General features: G+C 35.6%; 1 protein-coding gene across 2 annotated transcripts in view; it reads left to right on the plus strand.

Moving 5' to 3' along the window:
• The window catches only part of cobll1b (cordon-bleu WH2 repeat protein-like 1b), a 56,346-nt gene that overhangs the window by 5,857 nt on the left and 34,919 nt on the right, over positions 1-15,570 (plus strand). Inside the window, exon 1 of one of the 2 annotated variants that reach the window (XM_088605430.1) lies at positions 5,543-5,622. The exons of the other annotated variant lie outside the window; for it this stretch is intronic. Coding sequence (XP_088461556.1) covers positions 5,558-5,622 — 65 coding nt within the window. The 5' untranslated portion in view covers positions 5,543-5,557. Of the gene's footprint in view, positions 1-5,542; positions 5,623-15,570 lie in introns of those variants that run through there. 2 annotated transcript variants of the gene reach the window in all.

Below are 15,570 nucleotides of genomic sequence, written 5' to 3' on the forward strand. Positions count from 1 at the left end.
TGTGTATAGTAGTTCTTCTGAAAGCAAAATAAAACCCAGAGCAGTTAAACGTAAAATGTGAAAAGAAACACCCTTAAGAATGCAACAGCTCTGAAAGACATAAAACAACATGTGCAGTTGTAAAATTAGAGCTAATTCAACAAGACTTCACCTTCTTTTTTCATTGTGAAGTTGTTTTTTTAGAAATTTACCCTACTGCTGTCCTGTAGAAAAACGTCATCTTGTCTCCTGCTAAATATCATTCCATGCTTATTCTTGTGTAACTCTGTGCTGTTAAATGAATGAATGTTAAACAGCTTTATTTGTCATGTTTTGCTACTCTACAGGAGGTTTAACATGGTGAGGTAAGCAAGGTAAACCAATACCATTCAGGCTTTAATGGCAATTCCATGACAGACTAGAGAGAGATGTGTGTGAAAGCTTTAACCACCGCCCAGTTGATTACAGTATATGACTCATCTTTTTGTTAAGCAGCAGGTCCACCTAGGATAATCAGGTAGAATTCAGATAATGATACTGTGTACGTTTTTTTTTTGCTTCTGTGCATAGGCAGGCATGGAGTCCCAAAATAACAGCTCACTGAAAAAGTCCTTAGTTTACCTTTATTACTGTAAGGCTGTGCAGAAACAAAAATAATAAAGTGTATGAACCAAAAATATACTGTACGTGACAAAATGTTGGAAATCCTGTAGTATTTTGAATGGTAATTTTAGTATGGTTTTACAAAAAATGTTAAAGAGAAGTTCCAATCTTATACCCACTGAGTATAGTGAAGTAAGATTCTCTCAGTAATCGTAGGTAACAGAAAACTAGTGTGCCTTTATTCATTTAGCTGGATCTAATAATTCTAAAAGTAAAAGAGGAGCTCTGTTCTTTGAGAGGAAAAAAAATATTTAAGCCAGAGATGGGCTAAATAACCTGGAATCATGCATTTAAATAGCTGTTTTATTCCGTGGTGTCACTGGGGAAATGATATATTTGCAGCTCTTTCACAGGTTAGAGGGAGAGAGAAATTTTCAGCTGTGTGGGCTGGCTGTTTTTAAAGCCTTTTAAGAACTTTTTCAAACAGTATCACTTTCTCTTTAATCATTTTTACATAATATAATAGATGAATAAATTGTTTTTATTATATTTTAACATTAATTTCACATTACTACAGAACATGCGTTACTACAGAAAGACCTACAGTATCAGAGGGTAGGAAGATGAGTATGACAGAATGCTTTGTAACAAAATCTGGATTTTAGGTCAGTGTATAGTTTTAGTGAGTTATAGTGAGTTTTCTAGTGACCTACTGTAGGAGCAGTTGTAGGCTTCATACTGCAGTCCCAGTACTGTAAGAACCCTCTTCTAACGATACCTTTTAGTGCAGAGGCAACTCCAGTCCCCAAGATGACATTTGTTTCTGGTGTTCATTCTACTAGTGAAATTAATTAAGTTAATTAATCTAATTAAGTGGATAAGAAGTTAAATCAGGTGCTAATTGAAAGGCTTCTCTATAACCTGCAAGAACACAGCACTGGGCCCAGTTCTGAAGCTGACTGCCTACAGTATGCTCAAGTGCTCTTCTCCTCTTGGATAGCATAGATGTATCTCCAGTCCCTCCCAGCAGAGGCCACTGTTACAGCATCGCCAGCACCTGTGGTCGGTGTCCCTCTGTCCCAGTGCTTTATAGACGAGCAGATGAACTTCATAAAGGATACTATTTAAAATTTCATTATGCGGATTCATTTCTGTTGGTGCACTGGCTATGTGTACAGATCACTAACACTAAAAGAACATCATGAAAATACTTTATTGATCTCAGCCTTACACTGCTCACAGTCAACCATACTGATTACTTCAAGATAAAGAAAATAAGAAATATTTTGAGATCTGTGTTTTAATTTACAAAAACAAAATCTTTTTTTAAATCAACAATTAATTAAAACTTCAGAAAAAAGCCTTATCAATTTCCATTCCTGGTCCGCATACAGACTGTTTTTAGGTTTGATGTACCAGCATAACTCATTGAAACGGCTATTTATAGGATGTTTTTGTTCACAAGGTCTGCTTTTGTTAACCTGTTTGGAAAATTATTTTTTTGCCTTGAGGTTACTGTGGAAGTGCAATAGCCACATTATTTTCCATGAACACGCCGATGTGGAAATCTTTAAACAACATTGTGGCACAATGTGTACATCAATTATGCATAGAGATATAATGTTTAAATCTCAATACATATCTTAAGCACATTTAATTTTCTTTGTTTTTCTGTGGTACAAGATTACTTCTAATATAGAAAGTAAATATTTATATTTGTCCAACTTTAAGGAAGTGAACCCAAAATTCACAGTGTTGTCATTTAGGCAGAACATATTACTTTGTGTTAGTTAACAGAGTTTGCAGTTAAGTGATCTTTATTCTTTATTATTTTTAATTGTAGAAAAAGTAATAAAGCTACTAACATACTTTATTTAACACTAAGAGGGTTTATATAAGGAGCTTATATAATATAAGACAAACTTAAAAGGTTCTGAAATGAACTACAATTTGATGCACTGTGTAAGAGATTCTTCTGTTCTCAAAATGTCATTCACATTTTGTTTTCTCCCCATGTTACATTTTACTGTTTTGACATATGTAGTACAAGGTTTCAACTGATCTCTATTGATTTGCGTTCTGTAAATGATCTAAAGTGTCAAAGCTTGTAAAGGAAGATTAATAAATGAGGTCGAGAACAAAACCGGGTCATTAGAACAAAAATATCTTTCAAATGCAGTATGTATTTATGTTTGTAAAGCTGTCTTGTCTAGGGAATACTAGGCCTTTTATGTTTTGTGGAAAATATGCTTTATGTCCCAGAAGGGAAAAACAGACATTGTGGACATCCTCCAGAAAAATCTGAATAATGGTTCGTCTTTGTTATGATGTAAAACACAGTACAATGACCTTAAATGCCAGAAGATGCTAATTATTGCAGTAGTTCCAACCTTAGAAACAAACACGCCTAGTACAATTTGGTAGGCAGATCTAAAAAAGCAGGACAATTCCTTCAACAGTTTATTTTCTAGGAGCAGTTTTGTAAGTTATTCTTTTGGCACATTTACTTGACAAAAAGGTCAAACATTTTGTACAATTATTTCATATTTCTGAGTGTTATAGTAAGTGATTTTGACAATTTTAAAAGATAGATCCAGATTAGTGAAATGCGCTGACCAGATTATTTACTTCATCGTTCCGTGTGTCATTAACACTGCTTGTAAAACATAATGTGTTTCATATTAATGCTTCTGTGAACTTGAAGAAGTGATTTACGCATTTGAACTGCTTGGGAAATTGTCTCCTCAATGTAGGATACAAAACTAACCAAGGATTCAAATGTCTTCAGTTTTTCCAGGGAATGGATTGATGTGATGAAAGTTGTTTTTTGAATATTATTAAACTTCTTAGAAGAGACTTGCAAATTAGTGAGACATACAGTATTGTTATCTACAATATAGAATTATACCTGAACTAAGAGTGCCCCCATTGCAACCATTGATATTGTCATTATTTAGTGACTATGTACACCTGGAACCTGTCCTGTATTTAGGTATGTACTGTATGTAGACATACGGTATCATTTCAAAACTGGTGTTACAGGTATTGCCTGCTCCATGTTAATCTTCTAAACATTACAATGGACAGTGGGTAAAAAACAATAAACATATTTGGGAGTGTCCATGGAGAAATGATTGTCATTTCTTTCCTAGTCTCTATAGTGAATTTCTGCTCAAAGGCTTCTGGAGTTCTCCTATTCTTTTCGGTGTGTTGAACGTGTAGAATGTTCTTACTGTGCTGCTCTGAAATTCTGCATGTTGGTCCACCAGACATTTTCCTTTAGTCTAAACTGAGATTTTCACAATGAACTGTTCATAATGATGATAATAGTCACTTTTCTTGACACACCATGATGAGAAAAATATCCAGAGAATAGGTGATAAGTTGAAGTGACATGAGAAAAGGCTTGTCAAAGAATCTCAAATGATCACACAAAGAGTTTGGTGAGCTCACTGGGTCACAGACATCATGCAACTATTAATTCACAGGGTTATGCAACTAAATACTTTGAAAATTAGTCATTGTGTGATCACTTGAAATCACTAAATTGAACACAAAGTATGTTCATGTTTTAGTATAATCAAATGTATGCATGGAATTACTTGAAAGTAAAATGCATTTTGGTAGCTACAAACTATTAACTATTATTTTTTGTATTGTTCATATTTATCTCATAGTGACAATTACACATTGCTTGAATATAAAGCAAAAGTAACAGTTTTGGATTCAATGTTTCAGTATTTTAATGTCAGTTAAAATAAGTAAGATTAGTCTGCATATTGTTAATTTAATAAATACATTAGAATTCACTATTGTGTTGAAAAGAGGGTTTCAGAAGTCTTTGTAACAGTCATGAAGCCAAGTGTGTGATATTGTTGTCAGGCAAATTATGTATGCATCATGTTCATTACTTTTTACATTAAAACTTAATTTTAAAAAAGTTTTGATGCCCACTTTATAGGAAGATATATTTATCATGGTTTAAAGAAAGCTTGTTCTTCTAAAAAATAAAATACTATTTGGTTGACAGTCTATAAGGATACTGGATGGAATATTTTAAGAATTTAGTTTTATAATATGATACTTTTTTCAGCTTTATTTGAAGTAATTAGTATTAATACTTGCATTAAAGCTATTTATTATACTTTCTTTAAAATTTTTCTGTGTTTCTACGTGCTTACAAACAGCATTTGTTAAAACAGCTGTGGGGAATGCATTATGCTGTTTGTATAAAGATATACTCTGTACTATCTGCTCTGATAAAAGGCTTTTTCGGCCTTGTCATTTGTTTTGCCTGAATTCTGATTTGGTTATGGAAAGCTGCCTGGATTAGGTACTGTATGTACCAGGTGACACACAGTACTATACAGTGCAAGAACCCAAAATGAATTTGTAACAGGATCCTGAGAACCACTTGAGCAAATCTTGCTTTTAAGAGACAGGCCAATACTCCTGCTGAGTTAAACCCAAACACCACCTGTCCTCTAAATTACGGGAGCCTTCCTTCCCAGTATTAGCGGTACTTAAGGATCAGTCTGCCCATGAAAGGAGCACCTGCAAATCTGTTCAACATTCTCCCTGTCAGACTGACTGTTACACGAAGGTGCTTATGTATACCATGCAGTCTGAGATAGCACAGTGAAAGCTCACAGGTCAATATCCCTGAAGCTATTTTGTTTTTGAATTTAAAGTACGTTTTAAAGAAACAAAAAACATATTCATTTTATGAATCTTAAGTCTCAACTATAAATGTAAACCTTTTGAGTCTTATTGTGAATGTCCGTGAAGACAAAGATGAGTTATACAGTATTGAGAATTACCTGAAAAACATTTCTTTATTATGCGTCTTGGAAATGTTCAGGTACTTTGCATTTGGTGAGCAGGGCAGTTTAACACAGATGGCAGTGATTGTTCTGAAGGGATTTACATGTAATGCTGGGTGGCAGGCCCAAGTCGTCTGTAATTCCGACTGCATATGCACAAAGAGAAACACAACCCAAACAAAGCATTATATGCCCAGATCTGCCAGCGTCCTGCAAGGTAAAATACATTCTATCTTATTGATCAGATTGATAGAATTGCCATTGTTATTTATTGTGAAATATATGTTGAACATGTCGTACAGTACTTGTGTTAGCATTAGTTATCAGCTCAGCTAATAGCAGAACTAGTGTAGGACATACAGTAGATTTGTAATGGACTGAGATTTATAATCTTTTTGTTTGTGTCTGAATAGTAGGGTATTACCGATATCAAAAATGAAACGGAGATGGGTTTTCATCCAGTTAGAGAATGTAGAGACTGAGAGTTAATGGAAATTCTTGCTATAAGCTCTCTATTTGTATTTTGTTCTTTATATTAACTGTGTTTTCCTGTTAAGAATAAATAAAATCTGTTACTGGAAACTAGCATTGTTTGGATCTAATCAGTAGTAGGTATCGTCTTCTACATAACATTTCATTTCATTTGGTTGCATGAAATGAGTTACATTACTCACTGCCAAAAGTATTCAAGTAATGTTAAGGCTGCCTTATGTTCAAATTGTATTACAAAAGACTTTAAGTTCATCCACCTCAAATTACGGATCTTGGAAGGCATTGGAATTAATAAAAATATTAAACTGAAACAAGAAATAAGTGCTGAATAAGTGTATATGTTCAGTACTGTAAAATCTGTTTACTATAGAGGCACTGATATTTCCACAAAAGCAAGGAAAATAAACTGTAAAACTTCTGAGCTTCTGAGCTGTTTTGTTTAGAAGTCCATCTCTGTACAGCTCAAGTCACTCTTAAACAGAAGTAGAAAACTAAAGTGGTATGTTACCCTAATCACCTTGATATAATACACATTCCTGTCATTTCACACAGCTTTCCTAAAAATCAATTATTTTAACTGAGATACAGTATACAAACACAAATTAAATGAGTAATAGCTGTTCTACTGCATATGAAGTAATTTAGTATTTAAAATGCTAAGTAAAAACAAAAAAATCTGTAGAATTCTAATCACATTCCATTGTTAATGCCCAGATCAGCTGATAACATCTGACATTTTGGAAGCTGTATCGCATGTGATGACTGTATAACTCAGGAAACTATATCCTGATTTTATTTTGGCAAATGTTTCTGTGTGTACAATGTGGCTTTGTCTGAAAATAATGAGCTCAGTGTTATGAATGTAGATATGACTGGAGCAAACACAGTCTGTTTAGCTCAGTTATTTGAAGTAAATGTTTGTTTCACCAGTTAAAAGATGTGCAATCATCTACATACATGGCACATTCCAATGAGCTGCAAACTGTTGTTTCATTTTTTAACCAGCTGTCTCATTTAAAATTTGCATACGGTACAGAATTTGACATTTTTTTAGACATTTCTTTGTATATTGAAAGCATAAAAAAATTATTCTCTCTCTAGTAAAGACTCTCTCACTCTAAAAAATCATAATACAACATCAGGGCATAGTCATATCACAACACTCTAGCTGACTTATGATAATAAAAGCCAGCATTTTGGAAGTACAGCAGTATATTTTGTTATTCTGAAATGTACTAATTTGCTAACATACAGTACTTTATTGTATGTACTATACATCATGCAATGCTAATTACTCACACGTATAATGTTCAGGTTGGTATATAGAATTTTAAGTGATGTTTTTCTAGTGTGGAATTTGCTTGACATAAGTCCTAAGAGCCCAAAGACCTACAGTAGATATAGCGTGTGTGATCTAATGGATAAATGAGAGAGAAATGCCAAGGGTTAACCTAAGATGTCCACTGGGCGTTAGTACTCATACAGTATTTTAATAAATGTGCAATGGATGCACTTTAATATTTATTAGAAGATTAAATTGTTTGAAAATGCATGATAGCATAAACTTAGCAGATTGGTTTTTCTATTTTGTTTCTGTTGTTGATTGCCACAGATTTTATTTAATTATTGTTAGAGGTTCATGTGTTTCTGAATTTAGGCTCTGCTTCTGTTTCTGGGCATCAATTTGACGTTTACTGGATGGTGATTTTCACTAAAAAGCTAAACCACCTCTCTATATATTACAGTATGTGCTTTTTTGTAGTATGAGATAAAAAATGTATGTAATGGTAAATTGTGGGAACACATTTTTTTTTTTCAAATAATACAATCAGGATGTTCTCAGGAAGAGAGAAGTAAAAAATATTTTTTTCAGAAATGTTTCCCATACCACATTGTTCAACAAGTAATAGCATTTCCAGACCCTTTCCAAACAAACGTTTGTTTATTGTTAGTGACCCTTTTCTCAAATTCCCAGCTGTGTCTATGACTTTCTGTTTTGTCTTCCCCCATGGGACTGAACCACCCCCTCCACACTTTGGTAAGAACATACAGTAGCCAGCTAAGCCAGCTATATTATGTTTAACTATGGTAAATGGCAATCAAGAGGAATATACAATTATTTATTAGTATTGATGTGAGCAGCATTTGGGTTTCTGAGGAAATATTCTCATAGATGTATCCAAACATAAAGTAAGGTGCTTGTGTTCATTAGAAATTACAGCTGACTGAAATGCTTAACACACTGAGCGTTGCACTGATATTGCACAGAGCTTGACACTACTCTCTCCCCCTCCCTGCTTTCATGTAAGCAACAATGCAGAAATGTGTGCAGAGAGAAGCCGCAACTGCAGAGCCCTAAAATGACTGTATTTTGCAAATAAATAGATTGTACAGTATATAAAAACCTTTATCACACAACCAAACATAAAAAGCACTTGTCACAGCACTCATTGTATAGTATATTTTTGCTATCATAAAAAAACACAGTTTCTATTCCTTGTCATATCTCTTGCATACCATCATGTCATTCACTTAAAAAACACAGTGGCTTCTGACATTCTATTATTCGTGGTGGCACATTGACATTTCAGACACATATGGACATACTGTATGTAAACATATTTAACCTCCAGTTAGCTTAATCAAGTGGAACTGGACTTTTTAAAAATAAAAATAGGTGCCGTATACCTGTTCACATATGAGGAAAATGAGGTTTTTCTTATGCACACACTTATGCATATTGTCACGTCCTGTACGTCTAGAGGGCGCTCCTACTCTGTCCTGTTCCTAGTTTCCCTGTGCTTTGCTTGTCCTTCCGGAGTGTCTTTGTTGGGGCCTGTATATTTCCGGGTCACCCTTTCCTCCTCACTCAGCATTGAGGGGTCGGATGTCTTGAGACCCGCCTAGCACCAGGTCTTCTCCTCCACGGTCTGAGGGCATAGGTTTCTACCCAACATCGTCTGGCCTCCTGAGCCCGGGCTAACCTCCATGTTGCCCTTTTTACCGCTACGCATAGGGTCTTTATTGCTCTCCTGGCCATTCCACGGCATGCCCTTTCCGACATCCATGACAGATATTTGGTATGTTGTTCAAACATAGTCTGAACACTAAAAAAGGGTTTACAAAAGGCTATCCCCAAGAATCTGATTGAGAATTACAAGGACACTGTGATAAAAATGAAGACCATTATTGGAAACATTTTTATTCCACAGTTACTATAGTAGGGCTACAGGGTGGTGCAGTGGTCAACATTGTTGTCTTGCAACAGTGGGCCCTGGGTTCACTTCTGGACAAGGGGGAACAGCTACAGTACATGCATTTTCCTGTGTTCTCATGGGTTGACTCCAGTTGCTCTGGTTTCTTCCCGCAGTCAAAAGACATACTGGTAAGTTAAATGGCTTTTGGGAAAATTGGACCTGGTGTAAGTGTGTGTGTCTATGTCTGTGTGTGCCATCCAGGCACAGACTCCGGCTCCCCTTGTAACCCTGAATTAGAAGAAGCAGTTAGAAAATGGATGGATGGATTTGTTGTAGTATTACAGTACCTTCATAAAAGAGATGCCTGTATCTATAATAATTCAGTGTACATTCCAGATATACACTATTCTAATATTTATAGTTTTACAATTAGTGATTAAGAAAGAATTGCACATACTGTATGTTGACAAAGTAGTTTTTGCTAGAACCAGTTGCTCACACACTTTTTTTTTCTAACGTGCATTTCAGGACAGTTTCTGCTCTGCTGGTCAACCCCGCTGTTGATATAAAAAAGACACAACTTCTCGTTTTCTGCTAAAAATAAAATGGTCAAGCCTTTATCAGTTAAGCCACTCAGGAGACCCCATTTTTTTATTTTGTGCTTTGGTGAGCAATCCTCTGCAATAATGTAAAGGGGGTGCATAAGGCATGCCACTATAAAAACACGATTTTAGAGGGACTGAATGAAATTCAGAAAACTGAATGGATTTCTTCGAATAATAGTGACATCTTTTCAACCCTTTTCTAATCAGTCCTGAATTTCTCCTGTTTTATTCAAAATGTATAGCTCTGACATTTCACATGATAGTGATAAATGTAATCCTTTTTGGTTTTTATAAGGCCTTCAGAGACTGTGTCTCTGGAAGGTGTTATTTTTGTTCAAATAGGTACTTTGAACCGGTCACGCACCTGGGTTTGATGACTGGATTCAGCTGGGATCTTATCCACTTGAGATGATGGGAACAGTAATGGGGAGGGCAGTATTCTTTTATTATTACTTATAAAAAGCCCGTTCTATATGTGCTGGCTGTAGATCCTTGTACAGTACATAAATAATTACAGCATCCAAACTATATACCTGGTGTTGCCTCACATAAAGTAAAGACTTGCACCTAGTGACAGATAATTTTGTTGCCTCCTTCATTTTTTGCATTCTACCATTGATTTCATTACTCCTAAATGCTGAACAGGCCTCTCATCCTGGAATGGGACAATCTCTGATTAGTGTACAGTATTATGGCGACTGAGGTCACTTAACAGAGGTATCTTCTCTTCTTGCTGATGTTGGCCCTTTTTTTTAAACCCTCTCGTAAGCAAAATTATTTTTTCTCCTTTTCCAGGTATTTTAACATTCTGATACTAAACTGTGATACATAAAGTTAACTGTTTTAAGTCCAGCCTGCTGCCTTTGAATACTTCACCATGGAATATGATTTTATCTTGAATCGTACCAGTTTTCAAGCCTTTTAAATGCTTAAGATAAACTCTACCCATCGATAAAAAAAACCTATAAGAATAATTTTACTTTATTCAATAAATAAAAATAAATTAATTAAATACATCTTAAATTAATGTATTTTGATTTTTTTAAATCTTAAACAAAACAATATACTCTGAAGCATCGTTTTTTTTTTATTTCACTGATTCCATTCCCTTCTTCTCCTACAGTATGTACTGGACTAAATTGCACTCAGTTATCTACAGAAAAAATTTGTGTGGAAGGGGAAATGTCTGGGTGAAAGATCTCTACCAAGATCCAGATTTCTATCTCCAATCTGACTAGACATTTGTAACTGTTCTTTTTTTGGTCATTTGTGTTGTTGTTGGACACAATCTGGTTGGATGCCGGGGCTCTTGTTTTGTGATGAAAGGTTGAAAAAAAGTGAATAGACTTTCTTTCAGATTACAGTATAGATTATTTACTACTGATTTTCCCTTAAACAATATGAACTAGGATTTACTCCTGTTTTTTTTTCTTATCTGATCAAAGTATAGTGCTTGGAGGAAAAGCACAGTTCAATTTTTTTTTCCAGCTCATTCAATTTGTCGTGCTGCCCTTTCATCTGGCAGTTGTTGCTCCACTTTTCCCCAGTGGCCTGATCTGGGAATTGACATTCTGGCAGATACCACACAAGACAACTGGCTTTGCACATTCCAGCATCACCAATTGCACTATAATTTACCAAGGACTTTTTTTTTCTTATTCTAACTATATCTTCATTCTGCAATGTGTGTTTTATGGTTTCTTTTTTATTCTGACATACAGTAAAACACTTCCATAACGGGCAGAAGATTGGGACTGATTTCCTTGTGGTATACTCCCCTGTTGATTTATAGAGACCCTCATATAAACTAAAGGTGATCAGCACTATAGATTGAATTGGATACTGTAGTTCAGGTGGGTAGCTGTGTCAACATGTGTAGGCTGCAAAGGCTTTACACCCGAAGAAGGCTACACAGTCGAAACGCTGTGTTTTCTTTTCTTTTCAGCATGGAATAAACCTATTACTTGTTCCTTAATTGGAGACTGTCTGGAATGATTTAAAATATACATCTGACCTTCAGCCAAGCCATTGCAATTTTACCATAGAACTTATTTGAGTACTTGGACACATTTTGTCATGGGACTCAATGACACCAAGGAGAGACCGGCACCTTTTTTCATGTGAAGTGTGGGAGTGTTCAGATGTGGCTGAGGTCTGGGGGTGGGTCTCTTCATACTTTATCTTCTATTCTGTGGAAAGTGTTCCGTGTTCTCTTGTGGGTTTTTTTCATTGAAAGACTGCTTGATTTGTATGTGAAGCAGAGGCAGACTTAGCTGCCTGGCATTGTTGCTACTAAGGCATGCTGGAAGCCTCCAGTACCCTGGCAAATCCGTGATGACAAAGGTGCATTTGCAAAGAAGAGATAAAAACCTAAAGAAACATGAGCACATTAAGCCTAATTTATTAATGACAATATGCAGACAATAATTTTTTTCCACCCAAAAAGTCTTGTTTTACACTTCTCCATGATGTCATCCTGACTGCACGGATTCAGTCGTTACAAAAGGGTTATCAATTAGGTGGAAGTTTTAGGGCTAAAAATGTCTGGACGATGTACGCAGTTTCAGAAGCACTGCCCTGCAGTAGCTTTCAAAAGAATGAGTCCTCAAACAGTGATTGAAATCTTCATGTCTGAAAAGTGAGTTTTTGTCCTGCATGCTTTCTTCAACTCACCAGTAGTGCTGCTTCAAGTCACCAGTAGTGCAAACCCTGTTTTCTCTCCCCTTGAGCAAGTGAGGCCTTTACGTCTCTGAATGTTGTGCATGGAGCACAGATGGAGCTGTAGGACCAGCAAGGGGACTTCTTAAGGTTCTGGAACAGTGGTGGCCACCATTAAACATTCTAGAGCCTGCACTCTCTGCGGGTTGGGGATGGAGTGGTTTCCTTGGCAGGGAGGAGGTACACAAGGTGGTTATGGGGGTATGGAGGGTTGGGCATGGTAGAACATGAGGTTGCTTTTTTCATAGGAACAAAAATAGGTTAATTCCAGGTTGAAAAGTAGAAAGAAAATCTAAAACAACAAGGTGGTGTAGCCTTTGTGAGCTATTCTTTTTTTTATTATGTAATGATAGCATGTTGTGTGTTTCCCACAAAAAAATAGAAAAATGTCATCACCAAAAACGTCATCACCATCAGTAGTTTATTTTAAACCCCTTATTTGATGAGACCCTTGTGTTATTCCTTGCTTGGAAAATAACACAGTTGAATACAAAGCAGGCAGGGGTGGGAACAAACGTGATCTGATCTCTTTATCTGGTGCATGTTTTCTGTAATAATAAAAGCTGCATAGGAAGCTTGCGTGAGTCATTGTGCTATGACAAGTCAAGGTCAGGGCTTCCTGTATTTAAGTCACCTCAATACAGTGGATCTATTTCATAAACATTGTGGTGTAAGTGAAGCAATTCAGGAGATTTATTTTATAAACATGGTGGTGTAAATGGAGCAAAAGTTAAAAAAACAACAACAAATGGCTAAATATGGTACAAGCTACAAATTGGTTTATTTCACCTCATAAAAGTGCATATTGTACAAGTGTCAGTATAATATGTATTATGGTACACTACAGTATAATACAGTACTCTATAATACAGTACAGTATACTAATACTGGGCGGAGCGGTGGCACTGTGGCTAAGGATCTGCGTCTGAGGCTGGAAGGTTGCCGGTTCATTTATACGGCTACTCCATTGGACCCCTGAGCAAGGCCTTTAACCCCAGCTGCTCCAGGGGTGCTGTATAAATGGCTGACCCTGCGCTCTGACCCTTCTCTCTCCCTGTCTGTGTGTCTCATGTAGAGCAAGCTGGCGTATGTGAAAAGACAAATTCCTAATGCAAGAAATTGTATATGGCTAATAAAGTGATCTTATCTGATCTTATGTTATCATATTACACACAATAAGTAAATAAATCTTGTGCCCCATTTTGGTGAATAATAATTATAAAATAATCACAACGAATCTGTATATCTGTATGAATATGAAATACACCACTGGGCAGCTGCATCAGCATGCGGAGGCTGCAAAGGAACAAGTAATAGGTTTATTCTATGCTGAAAAGAAAAGAAAGAAAACACCATGTTGTGTTTTCTTTCTTCTCTTTTCAGCATTTTTTAATATATGGCAATCCAGATTGATTTCGTTTTGTTTTGGAAATATCTCTGTTGGAATATTCATGTTAACAGGAGCCTGTTAAACCTGATCTGCAGTACAGTACAAAACAAGCTGTTTGCATTGGACTTTAATTCAACATGACCCTTTCGATAAAACTGACATATTTCAAGTTGATGTTCATTGCACCAGTTGAATAGAAATGAGATGACTGAGCAAATCAAGATAATTTCAAAATGGGCAATGTTACCTTGTTTTTAAAGCATTCAGAAACAAAAAACAAAAAAGAGCATACAGTATGAGTTCACTTTCAGTATATCATCTTGAACTGGGACTAACTTACTCAAACAAATGTATAATACTGTATGTGTTAGAGATCAGCAAGCAATTAGCTGCTAAATGTGTTAAAGTGGAAATTTACAGTAAAAATCTACAGTATGTTCTTTGATTTCTTAAAGCTTTGAAATCAGTGGTGAATCAGCTACATGTATAGTCTACAGTATATGACTATATGGGACAGAGAACAAAATTGTTGAATTCAGTCTTAAAATGGAAATGAGTGCTCTGTAAACAGGTTTGAAAATGGTAAGTTATTAGAGTTGGTAACTGGAGTTTGAAAATGATCTTTAGTGAAGCTCCATGTTAAAAGCATATGGACTGGTGGAAATATGCTGTAGCAAGGGTTAGGCATAGAAATTCCAGCAAAGTTTAATGTAACCCAACTCTTTCAGAGGAGCAAATTAAAGTAGTTTTAAGTGTAGAATGGACTCAACTGGTAAGAATCAATTGACTGCTTTTTACAGTGCTATACCGTCAAGCGCCTTATGTACTGTAAAACATTTAATTTGCCCCTCTGTAACACACAGGCAGAGCTGGTTTACATCAAACTTTGCTGGAACTTCTAACTCTAACCATTACTGCAGAATATTTTTATTGTAAGTCCACCAGTCGATATGCTATTAACATGGAGCTTCACTAAAGATCATTTTCAAACTCCAGATACTAGGACTAATAACTTACTGTAACAATTTCAAAGCTGTTTATAGAGCACTCATTTCCATTTTCAGACTGAATTCAACATTTTTTCTCAGTCCCATGCAGTCATATAGACTATAGCAGATTCACCACTGATTTCAAAGCTTTAAAATGTATGGAGCTAGGGTTAGGGTTAAGGAATCATATAAAGGAGATGTTCATAAATATTATGGATGTGATTTAGAAATACAAATTTGATGGTATTTCCCTGCTTTAAGTCATTTTTATTTCTGAGGTTTTTTTAAGGTTTTATATAGGTTTTATATATTTATTATACAGTATATAAGGCGTTTGACAGGATACCACTGTAAAAAGTGGTCAATCGAATCTTACCAGTTGAGTCAATTCTACACTTAAAACTCATTTAATTTGCCCCTCTCTAACACAATGGCAGAGTTGGTTTACATCAAACTTTGCTGGAACTTCTAACCCTAACCCTTGCTGCAGCATATTTTTACTGTAGGTCCACGAGTCTTTAACATGGAACTTTGCTAAAGATCATTTTCAAACTCCACTTACTAAAACTAATAATTTACCATTTCCTAAGCTGTTAAAGAGCACTCTTTTCCATTTTAAGGCTGAATTCAACAATTTTTTTCTCAGTCCCATGTAGTCATATAGACTGTAGCAGATTCACCACTGATTTCAAAGCTTTAAAATGTATGGAGCTAGGGTTAGGGTTAAGGAATCATATAAAGGAGATGTTCATAAATATTATGGATGTGATTTAG

This window comes from Lepisosteus platostomus, chromosome 14, assembly GCF_059453375.1.
Source record: "Lepisosteus platostomus isolate fLepPlt1 chromosome 14, fLepPlt1.hap1, whole genome shotgun sequence".
NCBI classification, from domain to species: Eukaryota; Metazoa; Chordata; class Actinopteri; order Semionotiformes; family Lepisosteidae; genus Lepisosteus; species Lepisosteus platostomus.